Consider the following 22,828-nt stretch of genomic DNA (forward strand, 5'->3'; position numbering starts at 1 on the left):
AGTTTGCTCACAGGTTTTGCCATGAACAGTTAAATATTACTTAGAAGCGCTAATGAGCTGGCCAAGAAAGGCCACTTGTAGGTCTTGTCTTCAATTCAAATCCCTCATGGAATAGTCCATCAACACTTTGCAGTTCACCCCTAAGTGCTGAAGTTCAGACACTTTATTCAGGAGGACTGACAACAGGGTGGAGAAAGAGGCAAGAAGTTTGACCTGGTGCTTATCTTCAAATTTGGAATTCTCGGGCCAAAAACAGAGAAAAGTCTACATGTATTTTCTAAAATAGTCTGATTCAAAGAAGTCTCATTGTAAGGGGATAGATTTAAAACTGTTAAACACATAACGGAATACAATGGTCAAATTTTAGCATTAATTTTACCCCTTCTTCGGTGACACAGCATATAGATTGAACTACTTCAAATGAAACTATAGGGTAATATATTTTAATTCTTTGTGGTCTAGGAGTAAATAATTACTCCAACTTGTTTCAGTTGCTTGCAACGAGATGGTAGTGGCTCAAAGTTCGGGGTGTCTCTCACTTATTGGTGTCTAATGTTTTCATTGACAAATAGATCAATGAAATTAAAGAGCATTCCTAAGTGTACCTACACATATATAGTCAATTGATTTCAACAAAGATGCAAATGAAATCCGCTGGGAAAAGGATGGTCTTTACAAGGAATGGTGCTGAAATAATTTGATAGATAGCCACATGTGTTTAAAAAAAAAAAAAAAGTTCAATCCATACCTTGTGTTCTATTTAAAAAAAGAAAAATCATAAATCAAATGGATCACAAACCCAAATTTCAAACTTAAGACTATAAACAGTTTAGGAGAAAACACAGAAGTGACCTTGGTTAGGCAGAGTTTTTAGATATGACATCAAAAGCATGATTTATAAAACTTAAAGATTGATAAATTTGACTTTATCAAAATTAAGAATTTCTTGTCTTCAAAACAAACTCTTCAGAGAAGGAAAAGATAAGTCATAGACTGGGAGAAAATATTTGCAAACAACTTTTCCAGAATATACAAAGATCTCTCAGTAAAAAACAAAAGAACCTAATTTTTAAAATGAGCAAAAGATTTGAACAGACACTTCACCAAGGAAGACAAATGGCAAATAAGCACATGGAAAGATGCTCAGCGTCATTAGTCATTAGAGAAAATGCAAATAAAAACCACAATGAGATACCATGACACACCCACTTGAATGGCTCAAATTAAGAAGTCTGACCCTACCAAGTGTTGGGCAGCTGGAGTGGAAATAAAAAATGACACAACCACTTTGGAAAACAGTTTAGCTTTTCTTTTTATTTTTCCTAAAGTTAAACATACACCTATCATATGACCCATTCATTCCACTCCTAGGTATTTTCCCAAGAGAAATGAAAGCATATGTTCACAGCAGCTTTACTTTGTAAAAGCCCCAAACTGGAAAGAACTCAAATATCTATCAACAGGTGAATGGAACAAATTGTGGTATATCTATACAATATAATCATTCCCCGCAGTAAAAAGGAATGAACAATTCAACGAACAGCATGAAGTGGATGAATCTAAAATAATTATTTGGAGTGAAGGAAGCCTGACAAAAAAGCATGCATACTGTATGATTCCATTTATGGAAAATTCTATAAAGTGCAAACTAATATATTGTGAAATCAGTGGTTGCCTCGGGTTGGAGTGAAGAAGCAGAATGAGAAATTGCAAAGTGGCAGGAGGAAACTCTGGGGGATGATGAATGTGTTCATTATCTTGATTGGTTTATGGTTTCACATAGTGTGTAGACAGACATATGTCAAAATTTATCAAATTAGGGACTTCCCTGGTGGCACAGTGGTTAAGAATCCGCCTGCCAATGCAGGGGGACACAGGTTCGATCCCTGGGCCGGGAAGATCCCACATGCTGAGGAGCAACTAAGCCCATGTGCCACAACTACTGAGCCTGCACTCTAGAGCCCACGAGCCACAACTACTGAAGCAAGCACGCCTAGAGCCCATGCTCTGCAACAAGAGAAGCCTGTGCACTGCAACGAAGAATAGCCCCTGCTCGCCGCAACTGGAGAAAGCCCGAGTGCAGCAACGAAGACCCAACACAGCCCAAAATAAATAAATAAATAAATAAAAATTTAAAAATCACTTTAAAAAATTTATCAAGTTACACACTTGAAATACTGTATATCAATTGTACCTTAATAAAGCTGTTTAAACAATTTAAGTAATGCCGAGAAAGATGAGTTTTAGGTGTCTGGCTTACGCAGTAACTGGTGAATGATGATATCTTAAGTGAGGAATCCTGGGGGAGGGGGAGGTTTGCGCTGGGAGGCAATCAAGAGTCTGCTGTAGGCGTGTGAACTTTGAGATGCCCATTAGCCATGCAAACTAAACACCCACGTGAAGATGTCGAGCAAAGGCTAGATATGAGTGCAGCTGAGAGATTTTAGAGCTGGAGACATAGGTTTGGGAGTCTACAGCATCCAGATTGAATGTAGAGTCATAGGAATAAATGAGGCTCCCTAGGGGAAGAGTGTAGTCGTGGAAAAGAAGCGAGCCCGAGATCAAGCCTGGGACACATTTAAGGGTCTCGAGGAGGAGAAGGAGGAGGAGGAGCCAGCCAAGGAGTCTGAGGGGAAGAGACCCCTGAGGTAGGAGGAAAACAAGGAGAGGGTAGTATTAGGGAAAGCACGGGGAGAAGGAGTTTCCAGAAGTATCCATCCTCCTCGAATGCCGCTGAGAGGTCAAGGCCAGGTGAGGATGGAGAAGGGACCGTTGGATTTGGGCACATGAGAGTCACTTATAGTTTTCCCAAAGTGATTTCAGCAGAAGGAGACCACTTGGAGGAGCGTGAGGGGTGAGTGAGAGGTGAGGAAGGTAGAGGCAGTCCGCTAGACCAGCGGTTCTCCAGGTGTGGCCCCCGGGTTAAGCAGCATCAGCATCACCTGGGAACTTGTTAGAAATGCAAATTCTCAGCCCCTGTGCCAGACCTACTGGATCCGAAACTCTAGGGTGGGACCCGGCACTGCGGATTGTAACAAGCCCTCTGTGAGTCAAATACACGTGAAAATTTTGAGAACCACTGGTATAGTCCACTCAAAAATTGGTGAGACAAAGTTTATGGTCTCTCTTTGGGGGGGAGCGAGAGGGGAGGAGCTACTACAGGTGTTCCTGATCTGATAGGAATAATCCAATAAAGAAAGAGGACGGAGGCTGTGGGAGAGGATTTGAGCGTAGGAGTGACGTCTTGGGAAGGTGAAAGGCGATGTTACAGAGTCCAAGCGGAGTAGTTGTTGTCTGCTTCGAGCAGGGGTGCTTCTTCCATCGTAACAGAAGGGAAGACAGAATGAAGGTAAGAGGTGGGGTAGGTGGTGGATTTTGTGGTGGGTGGTAAATTAAGGAGTTTCCTTAGGGAAGTGAAAGGTGAAATCAAGTGAGAGGGTTATTGAAAGATTGACTAAAGGAGAGAAGGGACAACATAGTCATTTTAAGAGTGGGAAAACGAATTTACCGAGGAAATGTGATAGGACTGCTTCTCAGAGCTGCAATCCCATTTGATATTTATGCCATTAAAGTTAGATCAGTAAGAACAGTTGTATTACTCTTTCCAACAGTCTTCAGCTGCTTTAGTTCAGGCAGGCATAGATTATGCAGATGGTTGCGTTTTAACCAGCATTGGGACTTAGCCAAATGAGCTGGGATTTGGCCAGGAGAAAAAGAAACAAAGAAGTTCAGATTCTTTGCAAGAGAGTAATGATAATGACGAACCATTAAATCCAAGTTTAATGAGGAAGGAACCAAGGTCGAAGGCATGGTGACAGAGAGTGAAAAAGTGGGAGTGTGTGCATTGGAGGTCCTCAGAGGAAGAACTGATAGAGTGGGAATATTTGAGTATATGATTTGGAAGTGGTACTCGGAGAGACAGATGCTTGAGATCAAGATTTCAGAGATGATACAGCTACCGGGGAGGACAAGCTCAAGAGTGATGCCTGAGGTGGTGGGAAAGAGATTTGTGACTGAGAAGCCTGGGCCTTCTGACTGAACCAGGGGCTCGATGGTTCACCCAGGTGGAAATTATATTTGACACGAAGTTCAGCGATGATTTTGGAGCCCAGAATGGCTGTGGGAAATCCATTGTTTGAGGACCATTAAGTTTCACTTGAGACCATTTTTGTGTCACCAGATCTATTATTCTTTTCCCCTTTCACCCTCATTCTCTCGGCCTTTGAATACTTTACTTTCCCTCATCCTTTCTTTTTTTCCAAAACAAATTTTAGAAAATTTGTTCTGCTCTCATTTTAAAAGTAATACTAGTTCACTACAGAAAATAGAGGCAAATAAAAGAGATAAAAGAAAAAGGAAAAAAAAAAAGAAAGGAAAACTCACTCATCCAACTATTGTTAGCATGTTGGTATACATCCTTCCAAACCCCTTTTATACAAACACACCACCACCCCCCTCCCCGACACATACACAGGATTTAAGCATTGGGATCACACCTTCCACATACTTCGTAACTTACTCTTTTCAAACTAATTTTAAAAGTAGGAAATTTGAAAAACACATCCAGATATAGATGGTGTTAATAGTTTGCTATATTTCCTCCTAGAGTTTTCTATGCCTATTTTCTACATAGTTGAGATTATATAATTGTAGTAACTGTAAAAAAAATTTTTTTTACAATAATTTATACTTTGTTTTCTTTTAAACTCCTTCCTATCCTTTTGCTTTTTCCTTTCCTTCGTGGAATCCTGCCAGGGTCATGCTTTGTATGTATTGAATAGTTCAGTGAAATCTGAGGATTAAGAACTTTAAAACTCACAGTTCCCTAAGGAATAGGTAGTAAGAAACAGTTTGAGAAACTTTAATTTCACACTCCCTCTCCTCTGCTTGATTAAAAAAACAAACAAAAAAACATAGCCCATGAGTCCATGAATACAGAGCTTTTATTTAACAGATATCTGTTAAATATGGCTGATGTTAGACAGGTAGGCACTGAAGATTATCAGCTACCACACATCTTTACAAGGCACTTCACCGTTTTTAATACTCAGAAGAAACAGAAATAAATTTCCTGGCTGGCTCTTGCCACTAGTGACTTTATTTCTTTAGGGACAGTTACTCTGACCACTAACCCTGATGCCCTTTCCCCCTAAATACCTGAGTATGTGAAGTATAAAGAGAAAAAGAAATAAAAAAATAAAAGTGACTGAATCATTTGAACTGACGGCATTTTATAAATCCACAAAATACCATCACGAAGTAGGTATGACCACTACCTCTCAAAACTGACCTGATGCTCCGAGTGGTACAAAGAGGTCCACGTGATCCCCTTCTTCTTCAGGGGCCACATAGCTTCCTAATGTCTCCCAGGAATCTCTCACTTCAGGCCTCAGTAAATTTTTAATACCAATTTTATAGCCTGAGGGGGGGAAAGATCAAAATGTCATATCTGCTCTAACACTGTTCACCACCATCTAGAAAACGAAACCAGAGCTGTAGGAACCAAAGCCCATTACTTTAGAACATTTATTAATAAATTAAAAACAGTGAATAATCTGTGATTTTTAAAGACTTGTTTTTCTTCAAAAGCTATAGGAGGAAGATAAGCTTTCCCCTTCATTGGTTCCTTTTTAAATTATTTTGTTTCTTTTCTAAGAGGGGAAATTTAAGTGCATTTGTACCTCCACCACTCAGAGAGAAATACTAACAAATTATTTTCCTCTAGCTTTTTTCTTTGTACACACCCATGCACAGAGACATATATACTACTTTTAAAAATAATAAAATCGAGATCATACAATTTTGTAATGGACTTCTTAAAAAGATTTTGTTTTCCTCTTAATTATGAATTTTCAAATGATCAATATTGATAAATATTTCCCATTTAAATAAATATTAAAACCACCGTTCTTTTAATTCAACACCCAAATAAACCTTTCATTGTGATATAGTTAATTCATTAGCAGCAGACAGGTTGGAAAGTCATTGAAGGCACTGATTTTTCCCAAAACTTCATGCCACTTTCTGGAGGTCACAGTTCAAATGAAGAGAACCGCCACATGGTTACATTCTGGTTTTTACCTAAACCTCCATTACATTCATAGTCAAATAGGTAACTATGGCATAGTCTTATGTAAAGAAGACAAATAGGAGAATGGACTCATTTGATTCCAGTTTAGTCACCCTAACTCTGTCACCAGTCATCCTCTGTGCCCAGCATTATGCATTTTTAAACATTAGAGAAACTATCTATGGCCCACATGGAGATCAAAACTCTGATCTTGCTTTCATGTGGATCCATTAAGCTAGCCACTTGTAAATGATCAAAGTCAATTCCTAGATGCCCAAAATGAAAAGTGATTTCATACCTTGAAAGCAACCATTTTGTTACAAATAAGAAATTTTTGCAAAAATTTTCTAGGTAAGCCATTGAATGTAGTCTATTAATGCCATCCCTTACATATGTGCTTATGTGTGTATTAATGCATGTATATATACACATATATACATATATATATATAAATACATGCTTCCTATGTCTTCTTTGTGCTTCCTTTTTCTTATATTGAAATTTAAAATATACAACTTCATTATAGAAAGCATATTTTCATCAAATGGCACCCTCGTTAAATAGATCACAAAGTAGGATTTCTGACATTTTTCTTTTGAGAGATGGTAGTTATATGATATTATTAAGTTCCTTGGTCATTCCAAAGAAAATTTAAAATAATTTGTGTCACTTTGCTCTTTTAAGGATTAAGTGCAACAAATTCGATTCAGTAAAAATGTACTGGACACCTACTAAATGCAAGGCAGTTTGGGTCTTTAATACTTTTTAAAAAATAATTTTGATTTATGGTCATTTTTATTGCTTCTGATTTTTAAAACTGTTTGGGTCTGTACATTTCCACCTAGATCAGACTGCTTTCCTTTTAGAAGATGAATCATTTTCATACACATGGTGACCAAAAGATTGCCATACGTCCTCTAGGAGAGATGAAAAAAGACCCGATTCAAAAAAGGACTGGCCTCCTAACACACTCTGTACCTCATATGCAGGAGTCCGAGATGATATTAATATGAAGTGTGGCTGGAGAGCATGGGAAGAGCTGCTGTCATTTTTATAAACTCCATGCCAATTTTTCTTTGATAATAAAGGGTAGGAATGGCATCCAGAAACATTGCTTCTGTAGGGAAAAGGGAGAATAAGTGAAGTTTTGATTTTCTCTTAATCTGACTTTGACAAGTGAGCACCAGTGTGTCCTCTGGACATCAGTTATCCTATACAAGGCAAGCGGCCTCAGTGCCTCAGTCTCTCCCTGTGGTTTTCAGGGACAGTGGCAAATGGGGCTCCTGGGCAAGTGGGTCCAAAGCTGCCCTCTGGGCCTCTCCTCCTGCATTCGTGGGATGCCAGAAAGGGCTCTTGGAACTTACTTTTGTGGGGCACTTAAAACCAATGTAGTGACATACTTAAGGGCTCAAAATGACATTTGTAAAAGGAGCAGCCAAGAGATTTTAAATTTCCTTAATCACCTGGGCCTCACGATTTTCTGAGTAGTGTCCATTCTCTCTACAGTCACCCCTCCCCCATCACCATTCAGATAGGCATACTCCCTACAAAAAAATTTCTGGAAAAATCTTACTTTTGCTCAATAACTTTATACAGAAAATATGCTGCGTCCACAATATAGCCTCTTTGCGAGCTTAAGAATATTTAAAATGTAAATTTTGAATGTTATGTATCTCCCTCTTCAAGAAGGATGTTTAAGACCACTGTTCTTGAAGATTAAGGAACTATTTCTATTGCTGTTTCATAGGATAAGAGCCATATAATTATACAAGATCCCTGCATGTTAGCTGAATTATTCTAGAATGAATTCTTGGTGTCATAGGATGGTCCTCCACCTTCAGTAGATGGAGGTTTGCTTACCGCTTGGGCAAAGCTTCTAAAGATGCCAAAACAAGCTGTTTCTCCAAAGTTTCATGTAATCCCACTCGATCCCTCACAGTCTGGGAGAGACGTGGTTGGCATTTGGATTTGAACAATCTAGAGCAGCATGTTCCATTCACCCAAGGGGGTCGAACTTTGAGCAAATCCTCTGAAAAACAAACAGCAGCAGGCTCGGCTGTTTACTTCATGCTTCTCCCAGCCAAGTCTACACTGTTAAGGGCATAAAAATAAAGCTGTTCCAAGGCAGTATTCCAGATGGCAGTAATTATAGCCACTTTTTACACACTCTTTGGTTTTCTTATCCTCTCAGCTCTGTGGCTGCAAGTTACCAGTCACTTCAGGTCAAGAAACAAAGCTCAGAGAATAAGCAACTCTTTTCTTGTAGAAACCAGTTCATCAATTTGTAGGCTTTACCTCACTTTTGGCCTTCTTGGCTTCAAGTAATTTCCCATTTGTTACAATCTCACAGAGGGTGAGTCAGTGAAAAAAAAGATGGGAGAACTCTAATCAGATTTGCTCATTACCTTTACACACCGTGTAGATCAGAAGGCTTAGCTCAGAGAGTGTCTCATCCCTACTCCCTTTCCACTTAAAAAAAAAAAAAGTCATTATTCCTGCTTCCGTTTCCATTTTCATTTTTCACCAATCCTAATTCTTCCGAATTGTCCTGAACCTATTTATTTGCTTTTGCCTGTATTCATACTTCTCTCTCCTTATTTTTGGTCTCACAGAGGCACTGACATTTGACCTTACATATTTTATCAGAAATCTTTTTGTTTTTCTTAATTAATAGTGAAGAAAAAAAGAGTTTGTCTGAGATACTTTAGAGAATGCCACTTACAGGCTGTTTCAGAAAGACCTCGCTGTCTTCTGTGGGAATTTGTATGTAAATCCATTGGTTTCTACAATACTTGGTTAAGACATAAAGTTGTAAAATGCCACTCACTCTTACATAGTGCAATTTTCTCCCAAATTATTTTCCTTAGCCACTTTTCTCTTTGCCTCTCCTGTAGTTGCTCATCTTCTGTTTTGGGTTCATTCAGAGTCCCATAAAGAGCTGCAGCTTCCCTAGGGGTTAGCCAATCTAAGTTGGACACACAAGCAATGTAATGGTGCTTCCAAGCACCATACTCATTATCTGTTGGCATATAGGGCAGAAACCATCCAAACTTCATGCATTTGGGCATCCATAAACAATCCTTCAGAAAAAGAAATGAGAAACGTAAGTTACAAGGACCATTTCCCAGTAATAATCTTTTCAGGTACACAGATCATTTTTTCTTATTACATTGAGATTTCTAGTGCAGTTGACTTGCCATCTAAACTTGACTCTGAGAAATAAGAAGCATACACCTTACTACACAGGAAAAATATTCTTTGATGAACATGTTTATTATATATGAATATATGTATTAGTCATCTTTGTACACTTATTCGTGCTCTCATAGCATTTGGTTACTTTAACCCCAGATTTTGAGAATTCTGCTTCTAGCAATGGTATAGTAGTTTGTCTCAGATCAACCTTCCCACTGGGACCCGTATGATATTGCCAATAGGCAACCAGTTTTGAGATATGAAAACTGAAAATTTCATGTACTTTCATCTAATCAGATATCTAGACAAAATACTATAAAACAATGACTTGAGCTACCAATTCAATAAAGACTTGTGCAACCAAGACCTCAGAGAGGAGGGAAACCCAGAGAGGTAATATCCTGATTTGGCCTCACTTTTCACTTCAAGGCACTTGACAGTTCCAAAGTAAAACTAAGGCTGAGAAGCAGAGAAGGAAGTTATGACTGAAAGACTTAGAAGCTGTTAAGAATTTTAGGCATTCTCGCAGGGAAGAGAGGAAACAAATTTAAATTCAGGGCCCACTAAGGGGAATAGCCCTGGTAATGACACCAGGCTTTTAGCTGAGATCCTTTTCAGTAAGGATGACAAGGAATTAGACTGAAACTAGCTTTGAAATATTCTCTGATTGAATTTAAGTGAGCTATTCCTAGCCTAACCAAATGCCAGAAGCAAAAGCAAGTTCTCTCTGGAGGAAGATAATATCCGGCAACTCAAATTATTGCATCGATTTTTTATATTCAATATTTGGTACTCAACCAAAAATATCAAGCACACAAAAAGACAAGAATTGTTTGTTTCTTCTTTTGCTTTTTAATAAATAGAGACCCTCAGAAGATCCAAAAATTGTAATTATCAGACATGAACTTTAAAAAAGCCCTGTAATTACTATGCCTAAGAAATTAAATTGCTGGGTGGAAAATTTTGGCAAAGTAAGCAAATTGACACTCTAGAACTAAAAAATATAATAACAAATTTAGAACTCAATGGACCAGTTTAAGAGCGAATTAGAATCCAGCTAAAGAGATAATTAGGAAACTGAAAGCTCGGCCAGAAGAAAAATCCAGACTGAAACACTGAAGGCCAAAATGATGGAAAAGGCACATTAGAGAATATGAAACTTATGGGACATGGTGAATCAATCTAATGTATTGAAACCCAGAAGAAAAAGAGAGAAAGTGGAGCAAAAACAATATATGAAGAGATAGCATCTGAGAACTTTGAAAAACTGATAAAAGACATTAAAACCCCCAATTAAAAAATCAATGCAAAACACAAAACAGGATAAACACACACACACACACACACACACACACACACACACACACACACACACACACACACCCTCCAGGTACATCATAATAAAACTGCAGAAAACAAAAGACAGAGAAAAACATCTTACAAGCAGCTAGAGAAAGCAGAAATATTACCTTTAAAGGACCAACAATAAAATCCCCTACTTCTCCAAAAAAATTATGAAAGCCAGAGAACAATGGAACATTTTCAAAGTTCTATAAAAAATTAACTGCCAACCTAGAGTTCAAATTCCCAGTGGAAGTATCCTTCAAATTTGAAGGTAAAATAAAGACATTTTCAGACAAAAACTAAGAGACTCTGTCAGCAGCAACCTGCACTAAAAGAAATATTAAAGCGAATTCAGAAGAAAATTGATCCCACAAGGAAAATCAGAGATGCAGGAAGGTATAAAGAACAACAGAAAAAGTGGTTACTTCCATGGTGGTGCAGTGGTTAAGAATCTGCCTGCCAATGCAGGGAACACAGGTTTGATCCCTGGTCTGGGAAGATCCCACATGCCATGGAGCACCTAAGCCCATGCACCACAACTACTGAGCCTGTACTCTACAGCCTGCGAGCCACAACTCCTGAGCCTGCATGCCACAACTACTGAAGCCCATGTGCCTGGAGCCTGTGCTCCATAACAAGAGAAGCCACCACAATGAGAAGCCCGTGCACCACAACAAAGAGTAGCCCCTAATCGCCGCAACTAGAGAGAAAGCCCATGTGCAGCAACGAAGACCCAATGCAGCCAAAAAATAAATAAGTAAATAAATAATAAAATTACTTAAAAAAAATAAAGTATATATTCTGACCACAATGCAACTTTGAAAAAAAAATTTTAAGTGGTTACTCATAAATAAATATTAACTATATAAAACAATAATAGTAAAGCCTTGTGAGGTTAATATATATTTTTTTAATGTGTGTTTGTGTATTTTATATATGTGTGTATGAGTAAAACTAAAATATTTGAAAACAAAATCATACAAACTGAGCAGGGAAGCAAACAGAGTTTAAGAGTTCTGTGCTCCTTGCATTACCTCAGAGGTGGTAAAATAACCCTGGATAAGTAGTGTAATCTCTATGGTAGCCATAAGAGAACTGCTAAAGAATTTACAATTAATCTAAAAAATATTTAAGCTAATCCTAAAAGAGACAAGGAGAAAAACAAAATATAAAATAATAAATAAAAATAGTAAAATGTTGGACTTAAGCCCAAATATATCAGTATTTACATAAATGTGAACAGACTAAATTACCCCAGCTAAAGTCAGATTGTCACATGTTAAAAGAAAACCACCACCACCATATTCTGTTTACAAGACATGTTCCTTAAATATAAGGACACAGAAAGTTTGAAAGTAAAAAGAGAGGAAACAATATACCATGGGAACACTAAGCTTGGATTCATAAATGCTGTAAATCCAGGGCCCACAGTTGCCTTTTGCATGTGGCCCCTCCATGGAGAGCCAAGTATTCTCCAAGATCAGAATCTCAACATAAGCCCATTCTGGAAAGTTTGTATAAGTTAAAGGAGTAAATTATTGACTTGTATTTAGAGTATGTCTACCTTTACATGTCATTAAGTCTTTTAAAAGAAAAAGAGGAGACAAACAGGCCAAATGCAGAAATAATGGCAGAGGATGTAGATCTAGATTTATATTCTTCAACAGATGTTAGCCAAAGAGGGAGCAGTTAAAGTTGTGGTTGTATAGCAATTTTTGAGGTGGGTTATCATGAATAAAACAATATCATGTAAAAACCAAAATTTAAGTAATTTTTCACAAAAAAATGGACTTCTTAACCCAGATAATTAGTTTCTAAATAACTAAATTGAGTATTTAAAGATTATTAAAATTACATGAATTATTAGAAGAGTGTATATCCCCCTGACTTATAAAATAGATTACTGTATTTAATTCATCCCCATTTTTTTCTCTTAAGGGTAAGTTAATTATGGTTCAGATACCCTCAGTTATTATCTTCAGGAAAGGGAGCTACCCCAATCACCTCATTACAGATGACAGTTGCATTTGGGCCCTATTACTAGGAAATGACAAGTGGTAAACCTGTTCAGTTAAAAATTTCCAGGGCCAGCTAACTTGTGCAGCTGCGCACAAATCTTTTGGATTCAGAAAGGAAAAGATATATAGAGAAATGAAGTGTGGTAGAGAAATCCACTTTGGCCACTTGCATCCTTTCTGAAAACCAGTCTTGGACAACCCTAAAAAGAAAAATGCAGAAATTTAGTTCAGATCACTAATATCTAAAATTGATTAAAATCCAGTATAAATATTGGTCACTGTTCTTTCTCTAGTGTTCTACCTATTTAAAAAATTAAGTCCTAAATAACATAAGGCTAGATTTTTAAGTATCCACTTTCAATGATCCATTCTAAAGAGGAAGATGAATTACAAAACTATCTAAAATCCACAGGGGAAAAAAGTCTGAAATAAACATAGTTGTTTAAGATATAAATCTGGGTTTTTTCCTTTACCCAAATTCAATAAATCAGCAAGTCCTGTCGGCTCTATACATGTATATCCCCCAAATATGTCCCCCATCCCAGCCACTTCTCTCCACCTCCCAGCCTTCACTCTAGTCATGGCACCTCCACCCCTCTCCTGGGCGGTTGCAGCTGCCTCCTGATTGCCTCCCTGCTTCCACTCCAGTCTTTCTAGAGCCCATTCTCCACACAGCAGCCCAAGTGGTTTTTAAAAATGTAAATTAGATAATGTCACTCATGCAAGTAAAACCCTACAGTGACTTCCCAATGCAATTAGAATAAAAACCTATAGCTCCATCACACTTAGTAGTGAAATAGTAAATGCCTTCCTCCTAACAAAGCAAGATTGACTACACTCACTACTTTAACATGGAATAGAAGTTCTAGCCAGTTCAATAAGGATAGAAAAAAATTATGAAAGGTATACGTATTGGAAAGGGAGCAGTAAACCGTCTCAATTCATGTATCATGTACGTGGAATCTATAAAACAACTATTTAAATTGTTGAACTTAATAAAAAATTGTTGCTAATTTTCTTTTTCTTTTCAGATGTTTATAGAATCTATAGCAACATCCCCTTTTTCATTCCTGATATTACTAATTCACATTTTCTCTCTTTTATCCTTGGTTACTCTTCCTAGGAGTTCATTCATTTTACTACTACTTGTAACAAACCAGCTTTTGTTTTCATAGATTTTCTCTATTGTTTGTTCATTTTCTATTTTATTGATTTCCACTCTTATCTTCATCATTTCTTTCTTTCTACGTACTTTGGGTGTAATTTGCTATATTTTTCCCCTAGTTTTTTTTTTTAATTTAATTATTTTTGACTGTGTTGGGTCTTTGTTACTGCGCGCAGGCTTTCTCTAGTTGCGGTTCGCGGGCTTGTGGTGGCTTCTTTTGTTGCGGAACACGGGCCCTAGAGCACGCGGGCTTCAGTAGTTGCAGTGTGTGGGCTCAGTAGTTGCAGTGCACGGGCTTAGTTGCTCCATGGCACGTGGGATCTTCCCAGACCAGGGATCGAACCTGTGTCCCCTGCACTGGCAAGCGGATTCTTAACCACTGTGCCACCAGGGAAGTCCCTCCCCTAGTTTCTTAAGGGGGATGTTGAGATCATTAATTTTAAATGCTTTTTCTCATTAACATAAGCATTTACATTATATTATTTTCCCTCTAAGCTGTGCTGCAGACCACATGCTTAGCCATGTTGTATATTCATTGTCATTCAACTTGAAATATTTTCTGATTTCCCTTATGATTTCTTCTTTGACCATAGGTTATTTATAAGTGCTGTTAATTTCTAAATAGGGATTTTCTAGATGTTTTATTTTTATTAATCCCAAAATTTATTGCATTGTTGTTAAAGAATATACTTAATAAGAGTTCAACCATTTTGAAATGTATTGGGTCTTAGTTTGTGGACCAGGAAATGATGCATAAAGGTATAAATGTTACTTTGCTCATAAAAAGAACATATATTTGGAAATTGTGTCTAGTTTCTATAAATGTTAGTTCAAGGTGGATAAGAAGATTGCTCAGTTCTTCTATATTCATACTGATTTTTTTTCTTTAGTTCTATTCTGTCAGTTTTTGTTTCATGTAATGTGAAACTCTGTTATTTGGTACATAAACATTTATAATTGTTATGACTTCTTGATGAATTGTTACTTTTCTCATTATAAAATGTCCATCTCTATCTATCTCTCTGGTAATATTCCTTGTCTTGAAGTCCATTTTGTCTGATATTAATATTGCCATCCTACTTTTATATGCTTACTATTTGCATGGTGTATCTTTTCCTATCCTTATACTTTACAAATCAGTGCCTTTATATTTAAAGTGTATCCCTTGTAGTCAGTATACAATGAGGTTTTTTTAGCTCATTTGACAACCATTGCCTTTATTTGAGGGTTTAGTCTGCTTATATTTAATATAATTACTGTTATAGTTGAACCCAAGTCTCAGTTTTGTTATTTGTTGTTTGGTTGTCCCATCTGTCTTATGAGCCTTTATTCCTCCTCTCCTGCCTTGGTCTGAGTTAATACATATTTTTGTATTCCATTTTAATTCCTTTATTAGCTTTTTAGGATATCTTTGCATTAGTTTTATAAGTTTTTGCTAGGAAGTATGATATGCATCTTTAATTTCTTGTAGTCTACTTAGAGGTAATATTCATATAAAATTAAAGACCAGTGCAACAATATAATTCTCACCATCCTTTGTGCTTTTGTTGTTATCTCTACTGCATCTACTTATGTTATAAACCCCACAATACATTGCTTTTGCTTTAAATAGTCATATGTCTCTAAAATAACTTCAAAATTTTATGTCTTCTCACACATTTGTCATTTCCTGTGCTCTTCATTCCTGTTTATAAATCCATGTTTCCATCTGGTATCAATTTCCTTAGCCTGAAGAGCTTCCTTTAGCATTTCTTTGCTGCAGGTCTTCTGACAACAAATCTTGTCAGTTTCCTTTTATTTGAAAATGTCTTTATCTCACATTAATATTTGTAATACTATTATGACCCCATTAATTAATTCAAATAATTATCATCCTGTAGCCGATCTGGTTTCTGCTACATCCTATTTTTTCTTCTTCCTCCCTCATGCCCATATTATTCTAAAGCAAATCCAAGACATCATATAATTTCTTTTTTTTTTAATTATACTTTTAAAAAAATTATTTATTTATTTTTGGCTGCGTTGGGTCTTTGTTGCGTCTTCGTTGCTGTGCGCGGGCTTTCTCTAGTTGCGGCGATCAGGGGCTACTCTTCGTGGCGGTGCGTGGGCTTCTCATTGCGGTGGATTCTCTTGTTGCGGACCACGGGCTCTAGGCGCGCGGGCTTCAGTAGTTGTGGTGCACAGGCTTAGTTGCTCTGCGGCATGTGGGATCTTCCAAGACCAGGGATGGAACCTCTGTCCCCTGCACTGGCAGGTGGATTCTTAACCACTGTGCCACCAGGGAAGTCCCAAGACATCATATAATTTCATCCATAAATATTTCAGTGTGTATCGCTAAATAATAAGTTGTTTTTTGGTTTTGGGGTTTTTTTTTTTTTTGGCCGCACCTCACGGCTTATGGGATCTTAGTTCCCCGACCAGAGATAGAACCCAGGCCCTTGGCAGTTAGAGCATGTAGCCCTAACCACTGCACCACCAGGGAATTCCCTATCACTAAATAATAATAAAAAAATTTTTTTTAAACATATACTGCATATAATACTATCATCATACTTTAACATTCAACAATTTCTTAATATGACATTCATAAAGAAAACTTTTTAAATATGACATCCATCAAGAAAGACTTGTAAGTGAGGCTCCAGAAGAAGTAAACTTCTTACAAGCATGCCACCTAAGCACAGAGAGATCTTGAATGAATACAAAATCCAAGCCCCTACTCAAGTGGTCATCTTGGAAGCTATATAGATCTTAGGCCAAAGAAACATTTCATGGCCCATGAAGGATGTACTTCTGGCCCTGCAGCTAACAACTACACACAAAAAAAGGACACTTAATACCTGATTGTCCTCTGTATATATTAGCAATAAACATCTGCTACAGCCCCAAGCCACCAGATAGCAATCCAGGTATGAGGAAATCTAGCTCTTCCCTGAAACTCCTGATTTCCTCCAAACTCAGCAGAATTACAGATATTTGTGGCCAATCTCACAGCTGATTGGAAACTTCGGTATAAAAACCTACCAGAACTCATTTACCTAAGGCCACTGGGAATACAAGACTTTTTCTCACTGCTAAGTGGCTACTGCTGCCCAATTACTGGGTCCTAATGGACTCAGATTAACTCACTGAAAGAAAAGTGCTAACTCTGAACAGACTTCATCCTGCAGTGGATCTTCTCTGACCTAAATTCCCATAGAGTGGGTCAAGCCTCAGAAAGTTTCAATGTGAAATGAAAATGACACCTCCAATTAGGTACAAAAAAGACCTTAGTTACCCTCACCAACAGATTGTTGAATATCCATTAGACCCAGAGACAGTCTTGACCATGAATTAACAAACTGTTGGCTTAACTGGAGCCTCACTTACAAGTCTTGGGAAAGGAAATGTTCTACCTTGCAACACAACACCAATTCATACATGTAGAAGGAATTAAGAAATGAGAAAATCACCACTTGGTAGCTATTACAGTAATAAGTGCTTCAGGTAAGAATCATCAATGTATGCTAAAACTGGTAAGTAAAAGTTTGACGAGGAAAAAAATACTTGCATAGATTCAAATACTTTTTAATTAATTTAAAACTAATCACTCAAATACTTTTTAGTTACTTACTAATTAATAAATACAAAATACTTAATAATTAACCACCTTAATCAAGTGGTAAAGTTAAGATCATAAACAGTAGGACAAATTGACATGCTATTCCCCCAGTATGATCCACTGAGAAGAACATAGCATTAAGTCTGTGTTATTCCTGCCAAGAATGTATGACCTCAATGTAATCTTGAGGAAATATCAGCCAACCACAAACTGAAGGTCATTCAACAAAGTAGCAGATCTATGCTCTTCAAAAGTGTCAAGTAAGAAAAGATGAGGAAAAACTGAGCAATTGCTCCACATTGAAGGTGGATGTAGAGACATGAAAACTAAATACAACAGATGACCTTAGATTGGATTTTGGACTGAGAAGGAAAGGACAATTATAAAGGACATTGTTGGAACAATCAGGAATATTGAATGGAGTCTGTGCATTGGACAGTAGTGCTGAATCAATGCTGATTTTCCAATATTGCAGGATGTACTGTGATTTTTCAGCAGAGTGTGCTTGTTTTTTAGGAATCATACTGAAATGCTTAGGGTTAGTGGGGCATTATGTTTACAACTCACTCTCAAATGTTTGAAATAATAAGGTAAAAATGGTAAAATGTTAACAATTGAGGAATCCAGATGAAAAGTTTAGAGGAATTGTTTACACTATTTTTGCAACTTTTCTGTAAGTTAAACATTATTGTAAAAAGTGGGGTTTTTTGTTGTTTTCTTGTTTTTTTTTTAAATTTATTTTATTTATTTATGGCTGTGTTGGGTCTTCGTTTCTGTGCGAGGGCTTTCTCCAGTTGTGGCAAGCGGGGGCCACTCTTCATCGCGGTGCGCGGGCCTCTCACTATCGCGGCCTCTCTTCTTGCGGAGCACAGGCTCCAGACATGCAGGCTCAGTAATTGTGGCTCACGGGCCTAGTTGCTCCGCGGCATGTGGGATCATCCCAGACCAGGGCTTGAACCCGTGTCCCCTGCATTGGCAGGCAGATTCTCAACCACTGTGCCACCAGGGAAGCCCCTCTTGTTTGTTTTTAAGAAGCAGCTACCTGCTTCAGTCCCAAGGCTTAATGATTGCCTGTTATTTTCGTGTGTTTCTACTCCCCTGACTTTAAGTCACTGCTTTTTCTTGGTCCTTGTCCATGCAGCTTTGTCATAACTGGAGACAAAACAGAGTGGCTTACAATGAACCTGTTGGCAGGGCAGTCTGGAGAGAGGGTGGGCGTCGGGGTGTAAGCAGGAGGGCAAAGAAGGGAGTTGTGTGTGTGCTGGCAGCACAGGGTACTCACAGGCAGCGGTGTCCCTGAGGGGTCTTCTCAGTACTGATAGAGATTAACGTTCAAACTGAATGAGACTTGTGACCACACCAAGGACAGTTAATCCCAGTGGATTTGTGACCTTAACTCCTCACTGTCTGAGGTAGGCTTCATGGTCATTCCACTGGCCCTTGAGAGACAATTTGCTCTCATTTGGAACTCTAAGACAGATCAATAAAATAAGATGCAAAACAGAAACGTTTTCAGCCTCCTTTTCAGAGATGGGTCTCAGTATCTTCAGAGTATTTGTCCCCATCCTTACAGCATCTACCGTTCCATCCCAGCCAAGCAAAAGAGAATTGAGCCTGAATTGCTTTTTAAAGCAAACCTTAATCATGCATGTTTTATATTTGTTCCTAGTCTGCGCTGCTGCAAGGACACATTCAAGTATAATGAATTTTAAGCAAGAAGGAAAGAAAATGCTTCAGTCATATTAAAAAAAAAAAAAATCAGTACATGAGGAGCAGAGAACTAGGGTGGTTTGCGGTAATGACATTGTGGCTCATTGCATTTTAGTTAATGTTGCAAAGTAAGAATTCCGTGAAGAGAAATACCAGCATGTGAGGAGACAATGAAGAAAATGTGCTTTGCTCGTTTGTTGTGACAAAGATAGCTTCACTGGAATAATTCATGATAGCGCCTCGCAGCGTGCTGCTACACACACAATGTGTGCTTTGCAAAACGAATAAGCTTAGCGATATGGGACTTGAATCTGAGTCTCTGCTCTGAAGTTTCTGATAAGAAGGAGAAAGACGCTGCCCGAATTGTGATGAAATGGCTGAGGAGCAGGTCGGGGAGGCGGCCTGGAGAGGGCCGAGTGGGCAGAGGTCCCTGCACTCTAGTGGCCCAGGCGGCACCTCCTCGTCTTGTCTGGTGGCTTGACACACACTCCATGGCGTGGTAAGGGTCTGTGTTGGGTGGATTTCCACGTGGAGGCCAGTGTCACACAGCATAACGACCGGGTCTGGGGTGCACAGAAAATGCAGAACCGTGCGCTGAGCTCTCCAGTGAGTGAGAGAGTAAAGCTGGGTGTGGGTACAGCAATAAGGAGGGTGACTGAAGGGTTTTTTTTTTTTAAGATTTAAAAATAATTTGTAGGGGCTTCCCTGGTGGCACAGTGGTTAAGAATCCGCCTGCCAATGCAGGGGACACGGGTTCGAGCCCTGGTCTGGGAAGATCCCACATTCTGCAGAACAACTAAGCCCATGTGCCACAACTACTGAGCCTGCGGTCTAGAACCTGCAAGCCACAACTACTGAAGCCTGTGCACCTAGAGCCCATATTCCATGACAAGAGAAGCCACCGCAGTGAGAAGCCCATGCACCTCAATGAAGAGTAGCCCCCGCTCGCCACAACTAGAGAAAGCCTGCATGCAGCAACAAAGACCCAATGCAGCCAAAAATAAATTAGATTAATTTAAAAATAATAATAATAATTTGTATATTCTGATTCGTAAATAGCTAAATGGGTACATAAAAGCATAAGAAATTAGGTTACACTTAGTTGGTACAATTATGGGTGACTGGTAGTTTCCTCTTTTTGCTTATTTAAACTTTCCAATGTGTCTCCAAAGGCCTGATTTTACTACTGAATAGACAAAAAATGCCCAAGGCTTTCATGCAAGTCATCCCCTCCAGGTGGAACACTCGTCCTCCAAGTCTTGGCTTGTCTATTTCCTACGCATCCTTCAGAATCCAGCCTAAATGTCAAATCCTCAGGGAAGGCTTCCCTGAGCCCCTGGACTAGGTGAGGTCCTAGTTACTTTTCCTTTGTCACTTAGCATCACCGTAGCTGTTTCTTTGATATCTGTTGGGTTGGCCATGCCTCACCTTGGGTGGTGGAAAATAAAGGATAATGCATGCACATGGATGTGACATCACTACATGAGTGCAGGATGACTTCCCTTGTGTGATTCTTATTATTATATGACTTGTGGCCAGTGAAGCAGTACGGTCCTGAGGAAGGAGTAAGAAACTTTCTCTGGAACCAGCATGGTAGATCCAAGTCACGTGGCTAGTAAAAAGCTATTTTTGCAACAATGTAGGTAACAATATAAGGTGATGTTAGTGGGTTGTTGGGGTGGTATTTCTGGGGTACTGCCAGAATCCTCTCACCTTCCCGACAGGCTGACCGTTCCTGCTCCCCAAACACTTCCCCGTGGGAGGCTACTCTCGCCCACTGAGCCCTGCCTACTTCATGCCATCTCCTATTCCTTGCCGAAACCTGTATCCTTTACACTTGGTGTGCACTAAAGTGTAACCTAAGCACTATTTTTGTGTTTCCTTTCTTGCTGACCCTCAAATTTAGTCCTTTTTTGGACTCATTCACCATTTAAAGTCTTTCTCTTCCACTGAACTGGAAGCCCCATAAACAAAAGGTATGGCAGCCGTCTTGTTTGCTGCTCTGTCCCCAGCATCTGGTATGGTGCTTGTAACTTAGCAGGGGGTAAATAGATATGTGTAAATTAGACTAAAGAATGACAAAAAAAAAAGTTGAAAAACAGGAAGAGAAAATCACTGCTTGTATTAATTTCCTGTTCATTATAACAAATTACCACCAACTTAGTGGCTTAAAGCAGTACAAATGTAGTCTCTCAGAGTTTTGGAGATCACAAGTCTGAAATCAGTTTCACTTGGCTACAGTCAGGGTGTTGGCAGGGCTGGTTTTCTTCTGCAAGCTCTAAGGGGAGAACTTGTTTCCTTGTCGTTTTCAGGGCCTAGTAGCTGTCTCTATTCCTCGGCTCAGGTCCCCTTTATCTTCAAAGCCAGCAGCACAGGATCTTCAAGTCTCTCCATCTCTCCCATCATCACATCATCTTCTCTTCTGGCTCTGATGTCTCTTGCATTCCTTATAAGGACCATTGTGATTATGTTGAGCTCCAGTGATGCAGGATAATCTCCCCAACACAAATTCTTAATCACATCTGCAAACTCCCTTTGCTGTACAAGATAACACTCATAGGTTCCAGGGATTAGGGCCTGGACATATTTGGAGACAATTATCCAGTCTACCACAGTGCTCTAACTTCTGAGACATGCAAAACACCCCCAATTATTTCCAGTGGTGCTATGTTGTACTGTCAGATATCCAGTGAGGTGCATGAACATCTCTCTTGTTCCATTTTAGGCCAAGTTTTAGTCTACTAAAATATGAACTTCAGAGGGTAGGGGTATTTTACACTCTGTTTAGTGTTGAATCCCATGCACCCAGAACTATGCTTGATATACAGTAGACCCTCGGTAAATATTTGTTGAATGCTGCATGAATAGACTTTAGCTTTTGTCATCCATCATTTACTTCCTCTTCTTTAGATAAAATAACCTCAGTCCTATTTGATTGTCCATGTGGTTCTACAGGAGCTGACTTCATCCCTGACTCCAAAAAGCACATGGTCAAAGCTAATTAAATTCATGTGGGTCAATCCCGTGGCCACAGCCACTGGCAGGAGTGGGCATGGACCCAAACTAGTCCAGAGGGAAACCAAACAAAGAATTCTTTTCTTCTGGACACAAATGAGGAACCATAATAATGAAGCCATGACTGCTGAAGGCAGAGCAGAGGGGCAGAAAGAAACAAGTCATTTAATTGCTGAATCTCTGGATCAAGCTTCAGCTGCAGCCAAACCTACCTATGGGTTTTCCAATTACATGAGAGTCAAATATTTCTTTTATTATTTGTGTCAAGTTTAAGGTTACTTACAATGAAACATTCTAAAACCACTAAGAAGTATTGCAAGTGAAACATGAAAAATCTACAGAAACAGAACAAATCATTTGGTTTTGCTAATAGAGAATAGGAGGGACAGGACACTCATACCATCTGTGTTCCAGCCTCCAAGAAGGAGTAGATGAAAAGGTGGAAGAAGCCTTGGGCCTTTAGGTCACCCAGGCCTTGTGTCTTACCCTTGGCTGGGTACCAAATCACCATGGGAACTTAGTAAAAACAGCTTCCTCAGCCCCATCCCAGGTGTTTTGAGCCAAAATGTCTATGGGTGAGGCTCATAGTTCATGTTTTTAACAAACTCCAAGTGACTCTAACAGGTTCACCCTCCTCAACATTGGTGAACTTGACTGCCCACTGGTAGAAGAGGCAGCCTAGCAGATCCTGATTCTGATGCCAAACTACA

At 38.9% G+C, this 22,828-nt stretch overlaps 1 protein-coding gene across 1 annotated transcript in view; it reads right to left on the reverse strand.

Annotated features, from left to right (window-relative positions):
* The window catches only part of ECT2L (epithelial cell transforming 2 like), a 77,002-nt gene that overhangs the window by 30,855 nt on the left and 23,319 nt on the right, over nt 1–22,828 (reverse strand). The window contains 6 exon segments of the mRNA XM_082474316.1: nt 5,291–5,423; nt 6,923–7,187; nt 7,931–8,099; nt 8,898–9,150; nt 12,673–12,775; nt 12,777–12,827. Coding sequence (XP_082330442.1) covers nt 5,291–5,423; nt 6,923–7,187; nt 7,931–8,099; nt 8,898–9,150; nt 12,673–12,775; nt 12,777–12,827 — 974 coding nt within the window.

The sequence above is a fragment of the Balaenoptera physalus genome, assembly GCF_965194825.1.
Source record: "Balaenoptera physalus genome assembly, chromosome: 9".
Taxonomy (NCBI): Eukaryota; Metazoa; Chordata; class Mammalia; order Artiodactyla; family Balaenopteridae; genus Balaenoptera; species Balaenoptera physalus.